Genomic DNA, 22,735 nt, shown 5'->3' on the forward strand with positions numbered 1-22,735 from the left:
CATTCAGATAACCAAATTCAACCTAGCTAATTTCCGATTTATACAAAATTGTTTGACTACAGAGGTAGCAAAACTGTACTTCAAATCTATAATACTCCCCCACTTAACATACTGCTTGACTAGTTGGGCCCAAGCTTGCTGTACAACATTAAAACCTATTCAGTCCGTCTACAAGCAGGCTCTCAAAGTGCTTGATAGGAAGCCCAATAGCCATCATCACTGTTACATCCTCAGAAAGCATGAGCTCCTGAGTTGGGAAAATCTTGTGCAATACACCGACGCATGTCTTGTATTCAAGATCCTAAATGGCCTGGCGCCCCCTCCACTCAGTATTTTTGTTAAACAGAAAACCCAAACATATGGCAGCAGATCCACAAGGTCTGCCATGAGAGGTGACTGTATAGTTCCCTTCAGGAAAAGCACCTTTAGTAAATATGCTTTCTCTGTGAGAGCTTCCCATGTCTGGAATGCACTGCCATCAGACACACATAACTGCACCACCTATCACACTTTCACAAAATGTATGAATACATGGCTAAAGGTCAATCACGTTTGTGATCATAATCCCTAGCTGTGTATTGCCGCTTTCCATGTTGTCTGTAGCTTGTTGGGTGTGGAAACACTGTTGCTTTTATGAATTTTGTCTTGCTGCTTTTTGTTCTGTTGCTCTGTTTGTATGCTACGTCTTGCTTGTCCTATGTTGCTCTGTTGCTCTGCGTGTGCTCACTGCTCAATGATTGTCTATATTGTAATTGTTTTTAAATAACCTGCCCAGGGACTGCGATTGAAAATTAACCGGCTGGCTAAAACCTGCACTTTTACTGAAATGTTGATTAATGTGCACTGTCCCTGTAAAAATAAAATAAATTCAAACTCTATTTGCTTACCGCCCCAATAGATCCACAGACGATGCTATCACACATCTGGACAAGAGGAATACCTAAGTAAGAATGCTGTTCATTGACTACAGCTCAGCCTTCAACACCATAGTACCCTCCAAGTTCATCATTAAGGTTGAGAACCCTGGATCTGAACCCCACCCTATGCAACTGGATCCTGACCTTCCTGATGGGCCACCCCAGGTGGTGAAGGTAGGAAACAACACCTCCACTTCGCTGATCCTCAACACTTGGGCCCCACAAGGATGCGTGCTCAGTCCCTTCCTGTACTCCCTAATCACCCATGACTGCGTGGCCACGCACGCCTCCAATTCAATCATCAAGTTTGCAGACAACACAACAGTAGCAGGCCTGATTACCAACAATGACGAGACAGCCTACAGGGTGGAGGTGAAGGCCCTGGGAGTGTGGTGCCAGGAAAATAACCTCAACCAACAGCAACAAAACAAAGGAGCTGATTGTGGACTTCAGGAAACAGCAGAGGGAGCACCCCCCCCCAATCCACATCGATGGGACAGCAGTGGAGAAGGTGGAAAGCTTCAAGTTCCTCGGCGTACTCATCACTGACAAACTGAAATGGTCCACCCACACAGACAGTGTGGTGGAGAAGGTGCAACAGCGACTCTTCAACCTCAGGAGGCTGGAAAATTTGGCTTGGCACCTAAAACCCTCACAAACTTTTACAGATGCACAATTGAGAACATCCTGTCGGCTGTATCACCGCCTGGTACGGCAACTGCACCGCCCGCAACGACAGGGCTCTCCAGAGGGTGGTGTGGTCTGCCCAACGCATCACCGGGGCAAACTACCTGCCCTCCAGGACACCTATAGCATCCGATATCTCAGGAAGGTCAAAAAGATAATCAAGGACAACAATCATCCGAGCCACTGCCTGTTCACCCCATTATCATCCAGAAGGCGAGGTCGGTACAGGTGCATCAAAGCTGGGACAGAGAGACTGAAAAACAGCTTCTATCTCAAGGCCATCAGACTGTTAAATAGCCATCACTAGCATATTAGAGGCTGCTGCCCTGTACATAGACTTGAAATCACTTGCCACTTTAATAATGGAACACCAGTCACTTTAATAATGCTGAAATATTTTGTATTACTAATTATACACTGCTCAAAAAAATAAAGGGAACACTAAAATAACACATCCTAGATCTGAATGAATGAAATATTCTTTACATATTTTCTTTACATAGTTGAATGTGCTGACAACAAAATCACACAAAAATGATCAATGGAAATCAAATGTATCAACCCATAGAGGTCTGGATTTGGAGTCACACTCAAAATTAAAGTGGAAAACCACACTACAGGCAGATTCAACCTTGATATAATGTCCTTAAAACAAGTCAAAATGAGGCTCAGTAGTGTGTGTGGCCTCCGGGTGCCTGTATGACCTCCCTACAATGCCTGGGCATGCTCCTGATGAGGTGGCGGATGGTCTCCTGAGGGATCTCCTCCCAGACCTGGACTAAAGCATTCGCCAACTCCTGGACAGTCTGTGGTGCAACGATGCGTTGGTGGATGGAGCGAGACATGATGTCCCAGATGTGCTCAATTGGATTCAGGTCTGGGGAACGGGCGGGCCAGTCCATAGCATCAATGCCTTCCTCTTGCAGGAACTGCTGACACACTCCAGCCACATGAGGTCTAGCATTGTCTTGCATTAGGAGGAACCCAGGGCCAACCGCACCAGCATATGGTCTCACAAGGGGTCTGAGGATCTCATCTCGGTACCTAATGGCAGTCAGGCTACCTCTGGCGAGCACATGGAGGGCTGTGCGGCCCCCCAAAGAAATGCCACCCCACACCATGACTGACCCACCGCCAAACCGGTCATGCTGGAGGATGTTGCAGGCAGCAGAACATACTCCACGGCGTCTCCAGACTCTGTCACGTCTGTCACGTGCTCAGTGTGAACCTGCTTTCATCTGTGAAGAGCACAGGGTGCCAGTGGCGAATTTGCCAATCTTGGTGTTCTCTGGCAAATGCCAAACGTCCTGCACGGTGTTGGGCTGTAAGCACAACCCCCACCTGTGGACGTCGGGCCCTCATACCACCCTCATGGAGTCTGTTTCTGACCGTTTGAGCAGACACATGCACATTTGTGGCCTGCTGGAGGTCATTTTGCAGAGCTCTGGCAGTGCTCCTCCTGCTCCTCCTTGCACAAAGGTGGAGGTAGCGGTCCTGCTGCTGGGTTGTTGCCCTCCTACGGCCTCCTCCACGTCTCCTGATGTACTGGCCTGTCTACTGGTAGCGCCTCCATGCTCTGGACACTACGCTGACAGACACAGCAAACCTTCTTGCCACAGCTCGCATTGATGTGCCATCCTGGATGATCTGCACTACCTGAGCCACTTGTGTGGGTTGTAGACTCCGTCTCATGCTACCACTAGAGTGAAAGCACCACCAGCATTCAAAAGTGACCAAAACATCAGCCAGGAAGCATAGGAACTGAGTAGTGGTCTGGTCACCACCTGCAGAACCACTCCTTTATTGGGGGTGTCTTGCTAAATGCCTATAATATCCACCTGTTGTCTATTCCATTTGCACAACAGCATGTGAAATTGATTGTCAATCAGTGTTGCTTCCTAAGTGGACAGTTTGATTTCACAGAAGTGTGATTGACTTGGAGTTACATTGTGTTTTTTAAGTGTTCCCTTTATTTTTTTGAGCAGTGTATGTACAGTGGAGCAAAAAAGTATTTAGTCAGCCACCAATTGTGCAGGTTCTCCCACTTAAAAAGATGACAGAGGCCTGTAATTGTCATCATAGGTACACTTCAACTATGACAAACAAAATGAGAAAAAAAAATCCAGAAAATCCCATTGTAGGATTTCTAATGAATGTATTTGCAAATAACAAATGTAACAAATGTAAAAATACTTTTTTGCCCCACTGTATATACTGTACTCTATCCAATTCTACTGTATCTTAGTCTATGCCGCTCTGACATTGGTCATCCAAATATTTATTTATTCTTAATTCCATTCCTTTACTTTAGATTGTGTGCATTGTTAGATATTACGTATTAGATATTACTGGATGTTGGAGCTGTTGGCGCTAGAAACACAAGCATTTCACGACACCCGCAATAACATTTGCTAAACACGTGTATGTGACAAATAAAATGTTATTTGATGTTAGGCTACCCATTATGAAATTTACTGAGACAAATTACAGACAGTAGCGTACATTAGCAAAATATAACTCAATTGAGTGAACATTAAATGCTTTTCAATATGATTGAATTATGCAACTGTTTGTATTTTATACCTTTATACGTTGATGGTTTGTATCAATTGCAGACATTGGCAACTTTGTGAAGTTATGGGCAGTTACAGAGAGATGGATAAACCATGTGATTCTATATTTAGCAGACATTTTCTGTGAGTAAAGTGACGTGGAAGGGCTAAAAAGTATTTAGCTGTTCTACGAGGGAAGCCAGTCACTCCTATCAAATCGCATTGAGAGCATACGTTATTAACAGAAACAACTTGAATTGTTGCATCTTATTGTGTTGTTGTCCTCTGGTTGCTAGCCAGCCAGCTAAAATTGCCCCTTTCCTAAATTAGCAATGGATGTGAGATAGGGATTTGGACTTGTAGTTACTTAATTCTCCGTATTGGCCAATGATTATAACAGTGATCCTAATCCAAACATTCATTCATACATTGTGCCCCTGGGCCTGAGAGTTCAATATGTAGATAGATGTTAGGCTAATGTTTAACTAGCTAACGTTGCCCATGAAAGGAAGTTAGGCTCGCAAGCATGCATTTTAGCCAGGTAGCCTAGGAAAACAAAAAATAAAAGCCTGATATGTATGACATAAAAGCCTGATATGTATGACGGAGTGATAGACACTTTCGTCAGCATGCAAGAGAGGAGGATGGCATTGGCGTTTCTCTATAAGTAGGGTGGGTAAACACGTTTTTTCTACTTGAATGAATGTGCACACACACGCACAAGCACACAAAAATCAGAACCATGGACAGTCACATCATATTTAGCTTACATTTGGACTAAATCGTTTTTGGTATCTTTTAGTTGTCACTGTATTAGACTAACCAGAGGGGGTTTGATGATGTTGAAATGGTGCTGGAATAGAGGAGGCAGCTCCTGTTTTCTTTGCGACTTGCGGTAACTCTCTGTAGTTCTATATCAATAGTTGTGTAGTGGTCCGAAAATGTTTAGTGCTCTCCGGCTGGAGAAACAAAATCCTCAGAGTTGGGGAACATTGTCAGAGCAGAAGGAAGCAAGTTTTCTTCCAGGACAACCTTGTACGTGGCTTGATTCATGCGTCCTTCACAAAGACAAATCTGCCCGATTCCAGCCATGCTGAAGCACCCCCAGATCATCACCGGATCCTCCACCAAATTTCACAGTGGGTGCGAGACACTGCGGCTTGTAGGCCTCTCCAGATCTTGCAACCTATGTGAAATTTGGTGGAGGATCGGTGATGATCTGGGGGTGCTTCAGCAAGGCAATGCTCTACAGCAAGACAATGCTCCATGCCACACAGCCAGGTCAATCAAGGTGTGGATGGAGGACCACCAGATCAAGACCACCCAATCTCCAGACCTGGACCCCATTGAAAACCTCTGGAATGTGATCAAGAGGAAGATTGATGGTCACAAGCCATCAAACAAAGCCCAGCTGCTTGAATATTTGAGCCAGGAGTGGCATAAAGTCACCCAACATCAATGTGAAAGACTGGTGGAGAACATGCCAAGACGCATGAAAGCTGGGATTGAAAATCAGGGTTATTCCACCAAATATTGATTTCTGAACTTTTCCTAAATTAAAACATTAGTATTGTGTTGTTTAAAAATGAATATGAACTTCTTTTCATTGCATTATTCGAGGACTGAAAACATTGCATCTTTATTGTTATTTTGACCAGTTGTCATTTTCTGCAAATAAATGCTCTAAATTACAATATTTTTATTTGGAATTTGGGAGAAATGTTGTCAATAGTTTATAGAATAAAACAAATGTTAATTTTACCCAAAAACATACCTATAAATAGTACAACCAGAGAAACTGATCATTTTGCAGTGGTCTCTTCATTTCTTTACAGAGCTGTATATCTAATGAAGGTCTTGATGATCAGTAGAATCAGTTAGTGCTGGGTAGGAACAGAGGTTGATGCATACTCTGTCAATCTCAAAGTCTAGGGTTGGATTTATAGAGCAAAGGATTTATAGAGCAAACAACGCAATTATCACAACACATGGCTTTTTTTCTGGCTTCCCCAGTGATTCCACCCAAACACCGCCACTCCCAACAGAACAGTTGTATTATTCATTTGTACCCTTTATATAAGAAAAACATATCCTCTGCTAAATATCATCCATACAAAATGCGGTTGCCTTTTTGTCTGAATGTAGCTCACAAATGCCAGTTAGTGAGTGGATGTGGAGGAGCCATGACCATGTTGAGTGTGTCATTGGATGGTGTCACACTTCGCGCAATCCGTCCATCTCCAGTAGGGTCATCTTTTGTACGCTTTGGGAGGTTCATGAAAAGTAAAAGAGACATGAAGTCATTCATGCTGAAATTAAAATAAATAAAATAAAATAAAAAATAAATACATCAAACGTACTAACCAACAGTCCAGTCAAAGCCTTGGTGAAATAGCGAAAGCCTTGCCTGACTTTACATTTGGACGTCTTGCTCTTTTTGACATCATCTCCGGACACATCAGGTTTGGACTCGCTGCTCCCCTTGACGACCTCATAAATGGTTGGCAAAGAGAATAATGACGCTGATGAAGGTGTTCGAATGATGTCACCACCGGCCTCTCCGGCTGTAATCATATGTCGTGACCAGTCTCGCCTCAGGGCCTTATCTGATTGGGTAGAGGCCAGGGGGGATCCATCCTCATTGGCAGACTGGGAGCATGATGACCGCAGTCGAGTGGACCTCTTCCTGGGAATCTAGGTGCAGTCAAGGGGGAAAGTAGCACATCACAGTTCTACAGCTCATGTAGGATTCTGATATAAATCTTCAGAGGCGCAGGGTTTTCACACATATCTATGCTGACAAACTAGCGATCAACAGCCCTATGGTGGAGAGTTCTAAGTGGTCGCCAACCCTGGTCCTGGAGAACCACAGGGTGTACAAGGTTTTGTTTAAAGCCCAGCACTAACCAACCTGGTTCAGCTAATGAAGGTCTTGATGATCAGTAGAATCAGTTAGTGCTGGGTAGGAACAAAGGTTGATGCATACTCTGTCAATCTCAAAGTCTAGGGTTGGAGACCACTGGTCCCTTCTCTGACCAGTACCTTCATCTCTTGGAGATCCTCTGCGATAGAGTGGAACTTCTCAGTGAATGTGTCCATCATGGCTCTGGCTTGCTCATGCCGTTCCCTGGCACTGGAGACCCTCTCCTTCCGGTCTGTGGCCTCCTCATCATCACTGGTTCCAGGGGACTCCAGCTCCCCCAGAGCTATAGGGACAATTGGGGTCATCACTGCCCTGCTTCTGGAGGAGTGGGAATAGGACTGAAAGGTAGAGAACATGTAGACAAGGCATTGGGTTTACCAGTTATATGTTAGGACTTTCTCTTGATTATTCTATCAAAGTTGTGTTTTGAGCTTAGACGCCTAATACATTAACTGAGACGCATTTCATTCACAAAATGGCACAAGGCATTGTTAATCTATTGATTGTATGGACGTGTTGAATAAAATAATCAACTATGGATGGCATCATCAGCATGTAAAATATATCGCTAGATACCTTCTCTGACTTTTGTTTGGTCCTCTTCTTAACCTTCAGATACTCTTGATTATCAGCGGTTATGTACTGTAAGAATCAAATCAAATGTATTATAAAAATAAAAAAAATAATCAAATTTATTTTGAAATGTCTTTAGTTAGAGAATGCGTATATATCAAGTATAAGGATTCTGGAAGAATAAGAATAACATGTGCTTAATAAATTATCTTCTCCAGAATCACCAATAATGCAGACCTAAATTGATCTTATTAGTTACTTCAAGTCAAATCAAACTTTATTTGTCACATGCGCCGAATACAACAAGTAGACCGTACCGTGAAATGCTGACAAGCCCTTTACACCAACAGTGCAGTTCAAGAAGAGTTTAGAAAATATTTACCAAATAAACTCCAGTAAAAAATAGTAAAATAACACTAACGAGGCTATATACGGGGGTACCGGTACCGAGTCAGTGTACGGGGGTACAGGTTAGTCGAGGTAATTTGTACATATAAGATATAGGTAGGGGTGACGTGATGATCCTTATGTGTTAAATGTATAGTTCATTTCATCCATATTATGGTTGATGGCGCATTTAGAAAGGTCTTACAATTTTCTTAACTTCGGTCCTGCTGCTTGGTCGATAGACAGCTTTCTTAGGGTCATCCTTCAAATCCTCTAGTACCCATTTCAATTCTTTCACCCAGGGTTTCTCCTATACAAATAGCGAGAGACAGATTACAAATATAGTACATTCTTGAAAGCTCAGTAAACATGATGAACAACAATTTACCATATTCAGTATTAAGCTGAGCTCTATAGCGAACAGTTATCTATGAATAAACGTTTTTGTGGCACTGTTTAAAACTATATTGTGTTTAATTTCAAAAACATTTGTTAGTTCATCGCGTTCGATCGATTACGACATCAACATCGATTTGCTTCAATCGGTTAACTTTTTGGCTTCGGTGAAAATGTTATCGAAGTCATTCGCATGTTTTACAACTATATAAAGAGTTCTGTGTTACTAAACCTTAATACATCCCAAATATTCCGTATCAACAGAAGTGTACAACAGGGATGCCATTTGTATTCATTTTGGTTGTGGAACCTCTTTCTCTAGATATTCTGAATGATGCAAATCTGTATGGTTTAACCATTTTTAACAAAGAAATCCAAATTTCCCAACTTGCTGATACTCTTTTTTAAAGAAACAAAGACCAGGTCGCCCATGCCCTTGATGCCATCACTGCATTCTCCATTGCATCAGGATTAAAACTGAACGTTTCTAAATGTGAAATCTTATGTTTAAATGACTGATGATAAAGAAATAGAAAACATTTCTGTAAAGGACTGTGTTAAATATTTAGGAATACATCGGTCAAAAAAAAGCACTTAGTCAGACATGAATTTCTCTCCTAAAATTAAGAAAACAAAAAATATATTGAATAATTGGCTACAAAGGGATCTTTCTATACTTGGGAGAGTACTTCTGTCCAAGGCAGAGGGACCGTCTCGTTTCGTGTACCCCTCATTATCGTTATTTGTAAGTCCCTCTAGTTGTAAAGAGATCAACAAGACCTTTCTTGACTTCATCTGGAAAAATAAGTCTCACCAACTAAAAGAGTCAGTCCTCTCTAATAAAAGATCTGAAGGCGGTCTGGAAGTGTTGGTTGAAAACTGGTTGAAAAGATGTTTGATGTGTTTAATAAGTTACATTTTTACTGAAATGTAATTATATTCCTGAATGATTAACCACTAAATTGGCTAGGTTTCACCAACAAGCTTGAATGGCCTGGAAAATGTTTCCTGGAATAATTCAGACATAACTGTAAGGAATCAGTCATTGTTCTACCCCAGCTGGCATGAGAGGAATATTGACTTTGTTCTTGATGTTTTTGACATCAGAGGTAATATTCTTACATATGAACAATTTATAACATTGAATGAATTTCCAATACCTTTCAGAGAGTTTATTTCTGTGATCAAAGCCATTCCCAGTAGTCTAACTACACTAATGAAAACTCATCTTAGCTTTGGGAATGATCACAGAGCTTATCCAGAACTGAGATTGGAAGGTGTGGGCTTACTTGAGAAATCAAGTTGTAATAAATATATAAGACAAATTCTTCATTCACCAAACCAACTTACACCGAGAGGAAAATCGTTATGGAACGTGCTTATTCCTGACATTGTCTAGAAAAAGCTTGGTTATTGTATACCAAACAAATTTAAGGAAGTGCACTTTAAAATTCTACATAAGATATATCCATGTAAATTGTGTTGTCCAAATTTGTGGCTATTGATGATATCTGCGTTTTCTGTGAAAAAGGGGAGAATCTGACTCGTTCTTTGAATGTAAATGTGTGTCCGAATTCTGTGAAAACCTTGCAGAATACTTATTTACCGTTATGAACACTACCCATGTTTTTGACATGAAGGATATATTATATTACTATTGCAATAATAACAAGACCATTGAAATTATTGAATTTTTTTAAATTCTTGTTGCCAAATACTTTATAAACAAACAAAAATTCCAGAATTCTATACCAAAATTACACATATTTTTGATTGAATTCTCTTGTTAAGACATTATCCCTAGTGAATAACATCTTCCTTAATCATGACATTTTCTCAGAGTGAATACAATTGCACTAGAATAGTTATTTCTATTATTTTATTGATATTTTTTGTATGTTTGAGTATTTTCTTATTAATACATGCGTTTTGTTTTGTTAGACATGTTTGATGTAAGTTGGTTTTGTATTATGAATAATATATATATATATATATTTAAAAAGGTACACTGTAAATTGATTGGATAGGTTTTTGGATGTCCGCACAGGGATGACGATGATCTAGAGTTGATTGACACAGATCAATTAAATCATTCGCGGAATAAGCATTCACAAACGTGCACTGCAAGACCTCTAGATGCGACATGCACACAGCATTGACAATTTGGAGTTGGCTTTGCACTGGGTGTGCACTATTCATTTAAATTCAATTGAAAACATTCCATTGTGAATATTTATATATACACCTGGACAACCATCTGCAAACATTTGTTTCGACCCATAACACATGTATTGCTTTTCTTTCAGTCTAAGCTTTGTGAGGACATTCATACAACTCTCACAATGTCAATTGATTCAGGCATTGTAGACCTATTACATAATCAAACATAAATAAGACATAAGACATTGAGGCAACATAACAACCATTGGCCTCAAGTAGTAATAATCTTTAGTGGGTGCATGACATGCATATGGAGTGTGTGTGTAGGGGGGATCCTGAAGTGATTCTGAATTGGAAACCAGTATTGACAGTGTACACAACCTACTTACATTTCAGTCAAGCTTAGCAAAAAAAGAGGCTGCATTTTTTAAGACTTCCCCCCTCAGCTCCAGTAATGATTCATAGACAATATTTGCATGCAAGCTTTTGTAACTATGAATATTTTTGCTTGAGATTCAGCTTAACGGTCAACAACAAGGTAGGCATTGTCTTTCAAGAAAAGCACAACGTAAAAAAAGACGTGTTTGTAAATCATCTGTTAAAACACGTGAAAACATAGCATTAAAACAGCAGTTGTAAATGACACTAACCTGTACAAATAAATAGAACCAACCAAATAAGATAGAAACATATGATATTGAACTGAGGGTAAGGCACACTTATATGTACTGCAGTGTTCTGTGGACATTACTGTACTATTTACTATAGTGTTTTATGCATATATTACTAATATACTATAGTTATTCAAATATTATAATATTTTACAGTTCACTACAGAATTCTACAGTAAGTACTACACATGAATGAGGAATACCACACTGTGTAGTATAGTATTCTACAGTATACTACCAAATGATATATTATGTAATACCCCTGATCGAGGGATACTACCGTGTGTAGTATAGTATTCTACAGTATACTACAGTTTACTTAGCCTGGGTACCAGCCTTTTTGGCTAACATTCCACTCCTCGACAGGTCGACATGGAGAAAAGCTGTCCATGACGAAGTTGCATGGTACAAAGAAAATCTCTGCCGTGCCGCAGAGGACAAGCAGCAACTTCGAAAGGAGAGACTTCCCATCAAGAACGCCCACCCACCACCACCACTCACCCTGGCCCATACCGCATCAAAATATGTGGCTCCCGGATCGGCCTCTTCAGCCATCTGAAGACCCACCAGGAGGACAATCATACTCAACCCCGAGTGATCGTTGATGATGGGTACCAGTCTATTTAGCTAACATTCCACTCCTTGTAGCCTACTCCATGTGATATGCCAAAGAGACGGTCTTTCTTCATTCTTTAAATATATCTTAGGCATATGACACGGAGTACAGGTAGTGGAACGTTAGCTAAATTGACTGGTACCCAGACTACAATTTATCACAGAATTCTATAGCAAACTGTAGTAGTGTGGGATTCTCTAAAATGTGCGCATGGAGCGTCTAATATTACAGTGGAACAAAAATAGTTTGGACAAAGCTCTTGAACCTCGTTCACAGTGTTCACCTGAAGACATCGATACCTCGTTCTCTATGTTTTAAGATCCATAATGCAGTTCTTAACAGGTATATTGCACCATATTGGAATTTCACCTTGAGTTAAAGAGGAGAGCATCATTTTTGGAGAGTCTACTGCTATGGCCTATCTCAGACCCAACCTTGATTTCATGGTTCTCCTCGTAACGCCCAGTACACAGAGTGATCACAATATGGCAACGTTTGGTTGTCCACGTGAGATCATAAAAGTCTGTGCGGATCACTAAGTTCCAACTAAACTGTCCAAAAAGACCTAAAGACTTAACATCCTGTCTGACTGTCCCTGCATCATTTGGAGATCCCCAGGCCGGTCTTCATGTACTCGTAGACCACATAGCTGAGGCTCACAGCAGGAATCACTTTCATGAAGTTGGGCAGGATACCCCGGTACAGTCCAAAGAAACCCTCGTTAGCCATGATCCCCTTCATCAGTCCAGTCATGGTGGACTTGTCCGACGCTTCCAGAGTTGCTGAGAGACAGTAAATGAACAAAAGGATGCAGATGGAAAGAAAAGGTTACACAGCCTACATATCAGGACATATCAGTAGCAGCCTACATATCAGGACATATCAGTAGCGGCCTACATATCAGGACATATCAGTAGCGGCCTACATATCAGGACATATCAGTAGCGGCCTACATATCAGGACATATCAGTAGCGGCCTACATATCAGGACATATCGGTAGCGGCCTACATATCAGGACATATCGGTAGCGGCCTACATATCAGGACATATCAGTAGCAGCCTACATATCAGGACATATCAGTAGCAGCCTACATATCAGGACATATCAGTAGCAGCCTACATATCAGGACATATCAGTAGCAGCCTACATATCAGGACATATCAGTAGCAGCCTACATATCAGGACATATCAGTAGCAGCCTACATATCAGGACATATCAGTAGCAGCCTACATATCAGGATATATACACAGTCTGTAGCAGCCTACATATCAGGACATATCAGTAGCAGCCTACATATCAGGATATATACACTGTCTGTAGCAGCCTACATATCAGGACATATCAGTAGCAGCCTACATATCAGGACATATCAGTAGCAGCCTACATATCAGGATATATACACTATCAGTAGCAGCCTACATATCAGGACATATCAGTAGCAGCCTACATATCAGGACATATCAGTAGCAGCCTACATATCAGGACATATCAGTAGCAGCCTACATATCAGGATATATACACTATCAGTAGCAGCCTACATATCAGGACATATCAGTAGCAGCCTACATATCAGGACATATCAGTAGCAGCCTACATATCAGGACATATCAGTAGCAGCCTACATATCAGGACATATCAGTAGCAGCCTACATATCAGGACATATCAGTAGCAGCCTACATATCAGGACATATCAGTAGCAGCCTACATATCAGGATATATACACTGTCTGTAGCAGCCTACATATCAGGACATATCAGTAGCAGCCTACATATCAGGATATATACACTGTCTGTAGCAGCCTACATATCAGGACATATCAGTAGCAGCCTACATATCAGGACATATCAGTAGCAGCCTACATATCAGGACATATCAGTAGCAGCCTACATATCAGGACATATCAGTAGCAGCCTACATATCAGGACATATCAGTAGCAGCCTACATATCAGGACATATCAGTAGCAGCCTACATATCAGGACATGTCAGTAGCAGCCTACATATCAGGACATATCAGTAGCAGCCTACATATCAGGACATATCAGTAGCAGCCTACATATCAGGACATATCAGTAGCAGCCTACATATCAGGATATATACACTGTCTGTAGCAGCCTACATATCAGGACATATCAGTAGCAGCCTACATATCAGGATATATACACTGTCTGTAGCAGCCTACATATCAGGACATATCAGTAGCAGCCTACATATCAGGACATATCAGTAGCAGCCTACATATCAGGACATGTCAGTAGCAGCCTACATATCAGGATATATACACTGTCTGTAGCAGCCTACATATAAGGACATATCAGTAGCAGCCTACATATCAGGACATATCAGTAGCAGCCTACATATCAGGACATATCAGTAGCAGCCTACATATCAGGACATATCAGTAGCAGCCTACGTATCAGGATATATACACTGTCTGTAGCAGCCTACATATCAGGATATATACACTGTCTGTAGCAGCCTACATATCAGGACATATCATTAGCAGCCTACATATCAGGACATATCAGTAGCAGCCTACATATCAGGATATATACACTGTCTGTAGCAGCCTACATATCAGGACATATCAGTAGCAGCTGGTTTAATTCGTCAAAGATTTCTTTCTGTGCTGCTGGAGAGATTGGAATTTGATTGGATTTGGAATGTTTTTCGGCTTCAATAAATAAAGAATATCTCATCTAGTTGCAGATGTATTTATTACCTTGTGCCTGCATGCGTGTGCGAAGCAGGGCGAGGGGGTAGCTGGCCAGCTGGCCACAGGTGCTGGAGATGGTGCCACAGCCCAACAGCACCAAGATGCCAGGGTTGGCTGTGTCTTTGGCATAGCGGGACAACCATGCATTCTTCAGGCTCTAGGGTGCACAAAGAGAGGATGGGGTAAGGGACAAGGGAAGTATCATCATTTAGGGGATGTGACTGGCGCCAAAGAGAATCGGTGTTCAGACAGTGGTCACATTAACGTGGTCAGCCTTCTCTCATTTAGTTCAACACAACGTTCGATGAACACAATTCAGTGGATTCAATCTTGAGTCCTGAAAAACGTCCAACATTATGGAATTCTCTGTTTTCAGTAATACACGTCAGTGAACTGTAAATCATTGCAGTACTACAATGAGAAACAGCATTGACTCTATGATAGAAATCGTCAGCCTGCATACCTCGTAAACAGCAAGGTCGATGCCAGCATAGGGAATGATGCCTATCATGTTGGGAGTGTAGCCTTTGTAGAAGGCTTTGATGCCCTCTTTCCTCAGAATCTTCTTGGCACAGTCAAACATTCCATTATACTGGCCAGTTTTCCCCAGAGTCAGTCTGGTCTTCATCACCTAAAAGGAGAAAGAAGACAATGGAGAGATGATGCTCAGCTATATAGAATTAATAAGTACTGATAGTTTATGAGAGGTAGTGGAAATGCTGTCATAATGTGTCATGATCCTACAGATTGCAATCTTTCAATGAGAAACTGATTTTAATTCGATCAGTTCAGGGTGTTTGCCAAATAATTACATTAAAATACACTACCGATCAAAAGTTTTACTCATTCAAGAGTTTTTCTTAACTTTGACTATTTTCTACATTGTAGAATAATAGTGAAGACATCAAAACTATTAAATAACATCATGTCGTAACCAAACAAAGTGTTAAACAAATCAAAGTATATTTTATATTTGAGATTCTTCAAATAGCCACCATTTGCCTTGATGACAGCTTTGCACACTGCATAATAATGACTGTATGAATGAAAATGCACAATGTAATCATGTCAACGTGTGTCAAATACAGTATGAAAGTTGAAAACACTATGTTAAAAGCACTGTGTGTGAGTTTCCCTGGGAACTTTGCCAAAAACAAAGAGCTGTGAATGGATCAGTGGTTCACCAATCAGGGCCTTGATTGACTCGGCAAAAGTAACAAGGTGTGACATGTAATGAAAGAAACAACGATTCTTTGGGACCATCGGGTGACGTCCTGACAACTGAGACACAGAAATGTTCCTGCAACGTTCACATGAAACGTTCGTATGTTCGGTTACACTAACGTTTAAGTTGAAACTTTTAGCTTCAAAATGTACCCGAGAAATATATTTTCAGGGACATATTTCTTCCTGAGATAAAGTGTTTCTTATGTTAAATGAATTGTATACCACCTGCTAACGTGAATACAGTTGACTGATTCATGTTGCTGTACTATGGGATTGCTACGTGATCAAATGAATGCCATGGATCTGACAGTGACGGAGACCCTCGGTAACAGTGGGTGGTCCTCTCACCTCCATGGGGTAGATGGATGACTGGGCGGTGGCTCCTGCCAGAGAGCCAGCCATGAACCTCTGGTGGGTCTGGACCTTCCCTCCCTCTGGTGTCAGCAGCTTCTTATACTGATGGGGAGAGAGAGTTGAGATACACCATGAGGATAACACAGAGATACTATTAGAACCCCTCTCTCCGTACATACATGTAGGGATAAAGTGACTAGGCAACAGGAAAGACAACAGTAACAGCAGCGTATGTGATGAGTCAAAAGAGTGAGTGCCAAAAAGACAAATGTGGATAGTCCAGGTTGGTTAACTATGTAGCAGTCTTATGGCTCGGGTGTAGAAGCTGTTCAGGGTCCTGTTGGTTCCAGACTTGGTGCATCGGTGGCTGGAGTCTTTGAACATTTTAAGGGCCTTCCTCTGACACCGCCTGGTATAGAGGTCCTGGATGGCAGTGAGCCTGGCCCCGGTGATATACTGGGCCGTACGCACTACCCTCTGCTGTGTCTTGCGGTTGGAGGCCGAGCAGTTTCATACCAGTCAGGATGCTCTCAATGGTGCATCTGTAGAACTTGTTGAGGATCTGAGGGCCCATGCCAAATATTTTCAGCCTCCTGAGGGGGAAGAGGCATTGTTGTGTCCTCTTCATGACTGTGTTGGAGTGTGTGTGTGTGTGTGTGGACCATGATACTTTGTTAATGATGTGGACACCGAGGAACTTGAAGCTCCCGACCTGCCCCACTACAGCCCCATCGATGTGGATGGGGGTGTGCTCGGCCCTCTGCTTCCTGTAGTCCACAATCAGCTCTTTTGTCTTGCTGACAGGTCTCTGATCTCCCTGTAGGCTGTCTTATCGTTGTCGGTGATCAGGCCTACCACCTTTGTGTCGTCTGCAAACATAATTGTGGTGTTGGAGTGGTGCGCGAACAGGGAGTACAGGAGGAGACTAAGCACACACCATTGAGGGGTCAGCGGGGTGGATGTGTTGTTGCCTACCCTCACCACCGGGGCCGGCACGTCAGGAAGTCCAGGATCCAGTTGCAGAGGGAGGTGTTTAATCACAGGGCCCAGGGTTCACACAGACAATAACAAATCAAATTCGAGGACTTTCAAGTACTTTTTCAAGCACTAATATTTATTTTCTAGGAACATCAATTTCTAATAGTAAATATTATGCAATTGTTACTAATCGCCACCAGATGGCAGTATAGCACCACAACCTCATGAAAAGAAAATAAACATAATATTCATCACTACCTTACAAGTTCTACTCAATAATACACTGTTTCACTACTTATTTACTACATACATGAGTGGTAAGTCAGTACTGATGATTTTGTAATTTGAGTAGTGATGAGCAGAGTTTTGGGACATGCCTACTGGAGAAGGGCGGGAGGTCTGTATGAGGAAAACAGCACATGAATGGCCACCAGAACAGCAGGACCACAGCTGCCGCTTGATAAAGTGGAATATCGCGTTCGCCCGGGGAATTTTAGCTATCGATGTGACGTTTGGCTGCGCCTAATCAGTCAGACCTGTACCTGCCTTGCTGAGTGGCAGTGTGGGTGGAATGAGCGAGCTCGCCTGGCAACCACAGCACGAAACACGAGAGGAAATCAAACTTGGGAGTCTGCCTGGAAAATAGTTTGCAAAACCATTACATTTTTCATAAACATATTTGATCATTATCTGTTCTCCCCTCATTTTAATTCAAGTACTTTCAAGTGTCAACTTGAGAAAATGTCTGATTTTCAAGGTATACCAGTACTTGAATTTCAGTGCCAAACTCAGGTACTTTAACCTACTCTTGAGGGTCCATAGTTTAGTGATGAGCTTGGAAGGCACTGTGCTGTTGAACACTGCGCTGTAGTCAATGAACAGCATTCTCACATACTGTAGGTGTTCATTTTCCCTGTCTGTCTTCCCCTCTCTGTCCCATTTCCTATTCCCGCCATCATTGTACTATTTACTTCCTGTTCTAAATGTCTCGTTGTAACTTCCTCTATAGGTCTCTCTCTCCTCCTGCTTGTCCCCCTCCGTCCATCAAACTAAAAACAGAAGAAACGGTGTCCAACCTGTTCGTAGGCCATGAACTTGATAGCAGTCTCAGGGGCTATTTTTAACACGTTGACCCCGTTCCCTCGCCATAATGAGGCCACGCCCCCTTCCTTAATCATCTGCTTGAATCCTCCCAGCAGGGTGACCCGGTTGGACTTGGAGGAGTGGACCTGAAACACAACCAACAGGGGTTGGAGAATACACCATTTTGATGAAATGTTTGCATTCGTTGTACTGTAGTCTTTTTTCACAAGGTATGATGTTAGGAATAAGGGTTGTGGTTAAATCATACTTGTAGTTATAAAGCATTGTATTCCCATCCTCTTTAGTAACAACCCTTCCAGTACTCAACCTGCATGAAGACCTTCACCCTGTCCAGGGGGGCGGTGCCTGTGCGAGAGACCGCCCCAGCCATCGCCCCGGCAGCCAGCTGTTTCCACCAGCCACCAGAGGTCTTCTCCTCCTCTGTGAACTCATCAGGGATGGCAATGCTCTCACCTATGTCCAGCACCTAGTGAGTGAAAGAAGAATGAAGTTATATTGTCCTTATGCCCATCAACCGCCACCAAGACTTTTGAACGTTTATCATAGCATTTTGCACTCAAGCATACACCGGGAAAAATATTTGAAAACTAGCCCCCATCAATAGCCCCCGTGCACTGCAGCCTTTTATACTATTGCAACTTAATCAGTCAGGCCTGTAAGATCCACTGCATACTATTTGTAAGTAGCACATGTGGTCAACAAAACTTTCTGTAGAGAAACACACACTACCACCTACCCTACCAACAGGCCTGACTGATAAAGTTGCACACTGCTGAGAGAGGAACGTCTTGTCCAGACCTGCCATCTCACCAGTTGTGGCTTGAGAAGTTGCAGCAACACCAGCCTAGCATGTAGTGTCTCAGCAAAAAGTTATAAAAGGGACTCGCTATCTTCTAGAAACAGAATTTGTAAGATGATCCACTGGAGATAAACAATGCACTGGAGATGAACATTTTGTTGAAAGAAAGTCAATAAGATAGGATTTTCTCCACAATATTGCTTGTACACATCTTGTTTTTCAAGGGGTGTGTGGGTGCAGGTGTGAATCCGGACTCCGGACTGGGTAACCCACTCACTGAGGAGTGTTTCCAGTAGCGTATGATCTCGTTCAGGTTATGGGCAGGATTGAACAGGAAGTGATCCCTCCACTCGTTCCAGTCCACCATCATGGTGCCATCAATGTCCATGCTGCACAGACAGGATATGAGGTCACAGAGCAGATAGTAACAGTACTAGCCTGGTTACCATTCTACTTCTGCTTTAGCCAACTTGACCATTTTTGTTCCAACCCAGCACTAATTTAACTCATCAAGGGTTTGATGATTAGTTGATAAGTGGAATAGACTAAAATGCTTATAGTTTGTAAGAAATGACATGGCTAATGAAGGGACACTTAGCTTATGAGGACAAACCTTTGTAGGATGGTCTGGGCCTCTTCCTTGGTTATGTCCATGCCCAGCTCTTCAAGGGACTGCTTGATTTCAGAGGCATCGATGTGCCCTGGAGGAAATTATAGAAACATTTCAAGGGTTTTGTTTAAGTACATGCTCTAGTTCATAAGTATATGTTCATAAGTATAATGCATGTTCTAGCATGCCTTGGTGTTGTAACAGTGATATTACATTGTTGTGAGAATCATGTGCAGTCATTCTGACAGAGACAGGTCTCAGCACAACAAGATCACAGTCTCACTTCAGATTTCAACAATTGTCCAGGGGGGGGATGAACATCTATGGGTGAAGTGAAAGTAGGTCAAAGGTGAAGGTTGTAAAAACACAACAAATTGAGGGTTAATCATAAAACACTTGCGGATTAAAGTTTAGGCATTAGACTGGTTAAGGTTAAAACAGAAATCAAAATGAGATTGAAGCCGTGACCCTTCCTGTATCCCCATTCACAACGCCCTAGCAAACTGGGAGCCAGATGGTAATACATGCTCACGCTGCCCCTAGTGGATGGTATTGAACGCATCTCCCGGCATCCTAGGGTCCTGGACAAATGTCAAATACTGAAGTCTATCTGTAGTGATCTCACTGCTCATCAAGTACTGTACTTCCTAAACTTTGTGTCACCAGTGATCCCCCCCCCCAAAATCACCTGTGCCTTGTGGAGAAGGATATGATATGGTAACCTACCATCGTTGTTTTTGTCCAAGCTCTTGAACGTCAGGCGCAGTTTCTTCTCGTGTTCTTTCAGATAATTGTTGAACTCATTGAAGTCAAGCCCTCCATCTTTGTTTTCGTCACCAGACGATACAATTTTCTGCACAAACACAAATGAGAGGATTGGTCTATTTGCCTCACTGTTGGAAGTTGAACCGCTGAAGCAGAACTTTACTCAAGGTTACTCACACACAACTACGAGTCATAGGCATCACATAGGCTGCCTCACTAATTCATGCAGTTGCATAGTGACTCACACAGGAACAGTATAGCTTTTCAATGCTATCATTAAATGGTAGGCTAATGTTATAGCGATACTGTGTAACCATAAGAGCATTTTGTGCACATTAATGAATATTGCATAATGACTGGGGATGATGGCCAAGTCAATGGGACAGGTATCTCCCCTCTAGTAGTGCTAGTAACAACACAAACCAATATCTGTTTTCATTCCCTGATACTGGGGATGATGGCCAAGTCAATGGGACAGGTATCTCCCCTCTAGTAGTGCTAGTAACAACACAAACCAATATCTGTGTTCATTCCCTGATACTGGGGATGAGTCATTTGTAGATGTCATATTGATGATGAAATCTGTGTCCCACTGGACAATCTGAGATTGCTACATTCATTTTTGAACTTTTAAATTCCTGATACTGGGGATGAGTCATTTGTAGATGTCATATTGATGATGAAATCTGTGTCCCACTGGACAATCTGAGATTGCTACATTCATTTTTGAACTTTTAAATTCATGATACATACTCATTGATTCTTGAAGAATATGACTTATAAAAGCCTCGTGAGATTAGTTAAACTGTCTAATCCCATCAGAACCCAAAACATAAGCTTGATTTACTTGAGTTATTTCATTGTAAACAAATACTGTATAGCCTCAAAACATGGTTAAAACAAGGCAACACTCAACATGTCGTCCTCCAAGAATGATGCAGCGCCCCTCTTGGGCCAATCAGTGTTATTTTGTAAATGTCACATCTCAATACCATTCACCCAAGTTTCGTCAAAACCGGGCTAATACATCAAATGTTGTACTAACATATGGCTGGAGACAGATCTAGTCCCCCTCCCCCTTTTTATATAACATTTATCCAGCCTCATCCCTCAGCTGTTTACCGAAACAGTGGTGGGGTGGCCGCTTTGTTGTTTGAGCCGCAGATTGCCCCTTTAAACCAGCCCTGCCCTGATAACACCAGACACTAACACTGTTACTACGGAGTTATCGCTCCAGAATGTGACAGGGAGAAACTAGTTAGTCGGCTAAAGTTTAGTATTTCGTTTATATAAAGTGTAGGTTGTTTTATTTACAGGGAAATGCCCACAAATGGGCGAATAGGCTATGTGAATGAGAATGGCATATGTCTAGGTCTGTGTTGCGTATATTTGCTACACATACTGTATGTCCCAATCCCAAATCCTTCACTTCGGGAAACCGCATGGCTCTACTTTTACCTGCGCTGCACCTCTGCGGAATGACATGCCCATTGCGGTTATACCCGCTCTCAATTCAGCAACATCGACCTTCCCATCCTTGTTGGTGTCCAGTTTATCGAATAGGTCTTGGTATGACCTTTCACTATCGGGATCCCAGCATTGGGATTCTGTTAGAACAAGTCCTTTTATAACATGATACATTGTTGCTGTTGGCAAAGAGGCTACAGATAGCCAAGGTCCAATGTTTTTCAGAAAGTTGAATGCATAAGTGCTCAGTCAATACGGAACCGCGGGTTGAGAAAAGGGTCGCTCGTCGTAATCCGTAGCAAATTCGCAATTATCTCCGTGGTCGACAAGGTACATACCGGTACACCAAATCTGAGACGAAGATCTGACACAGTTTCATATCTCCTACAAATACTGCTGCATATCAGTAAATAACCTGAAACGCACTTCTCGGGATGACTGCAGTCAAATTGAGGGTGTGCGGTATAAGGAAGGACGCACCAGTATTCTGCCAGCAGCACAAATCATGACGCCACGTTTGTATGGTAATTTCGAAAACTTTTTTTAAAAAGCCCGATATTCAAACCACTGCAATGGGAAGAATTCATTCAAAAAATGGTATAATTGTTTTATCATTGGCCACTAGTATTGTGCCAACAAGAAAAGGCAATAAGTAATTTATGAAAATAAAGACCAAAAATGAAAAAATACCATGTTGTCACTGGAATGTTAATAGTATTGGGCTGCAGAGAGAACTTTTCTACCTCAGCTAAAGTGGAGTGGAAAATGCTAAGTAGGGTCTATACTAACCAAATATGTATAGTTTGGAGGGGACTGTGTCAAACATATCC

At 42.0% G+C, this 22,735-nt stretch overlaps 1 protein-coding gene across 2 annotated transcripts; it reads right to left on the reverse strand.

Annotated features, from left to right (window-relative positions):
* Nucleotides 1-5,779: 5,779 nt before the first annotated feature.
* On the reverse strand, nucleotides 5,780-22,404 carry LOC109871895 (calcium-binding mitochondrial carrier protein SCaMC-1). 2 transcript variants are annotated; one of them, XM_031807030.1, is made up of 15 exons: nucleotides 21,897-22,404; nucleotides 20,400-20,526; nucleotides 19,677-19,764; nucleotides 19,341-19,452; nucleotides 18,572-18,730; nucleotides 18,237-18,389; nucleotides 16,177-16,284; nucleotides 15,065-15,232; nucleotides 14,608-14,758; nucleotides 9,113-12,664; nucleotides 8,245-8,349; nucleotides 7,656-7,721; nucleotides 7,199-7,417; nucleotides 6,521-6,850; nucleotides 5,780-6,419 (listed from the first exon to the last, which is right to left on the reverse strand). In XM_031807030.1, the coding sequence occupies exons 1-10, from the start codon at nucleotides 22,077-22,079 to the stop codon at nucleotides 12,483-12,485; spliced, it is 1,431 nt and encodes a 476-aa protein (XP_031662890.1). In that variant the 5' UTR covers nucleotides 22,080-22,404; the 3' UTR covers nucleotides 5,780-6,419; nucleotides 6,521-6,850; nucleotides 7,199-7,417; nucleotides 7,656-7,721; nucleotides 8,245-8,349; nucleotides 9,113-12,482. The 2 variants fall into 2 exon arrangements, with proteins under 2 accessions (XP_031662890.1, XP_020318507.1); XM_020462918.2 differs by having other exon boundaries at nucleotides 8,245-12,664.
* Between the last annotated feature and the right edge of the window lie 331 nt (nucleotides 22,405-22,735).

This window comes from Oncorhynchus kisutch, linkage group LG27 (genome assembly GCF_002021735.2).
Source record: "Oncorhynchus kisutch isolate 150728-3 linkage group LG27, Okis_V2, whole genome shotgun sequence".
NCBI classification, from domain to species: Eukaryota; Metazoa; Chordata; class Actinopteri; order Salmoniformes; family Salmonidae; genus Oncorhynchus; species Oncorhynchus kisutch.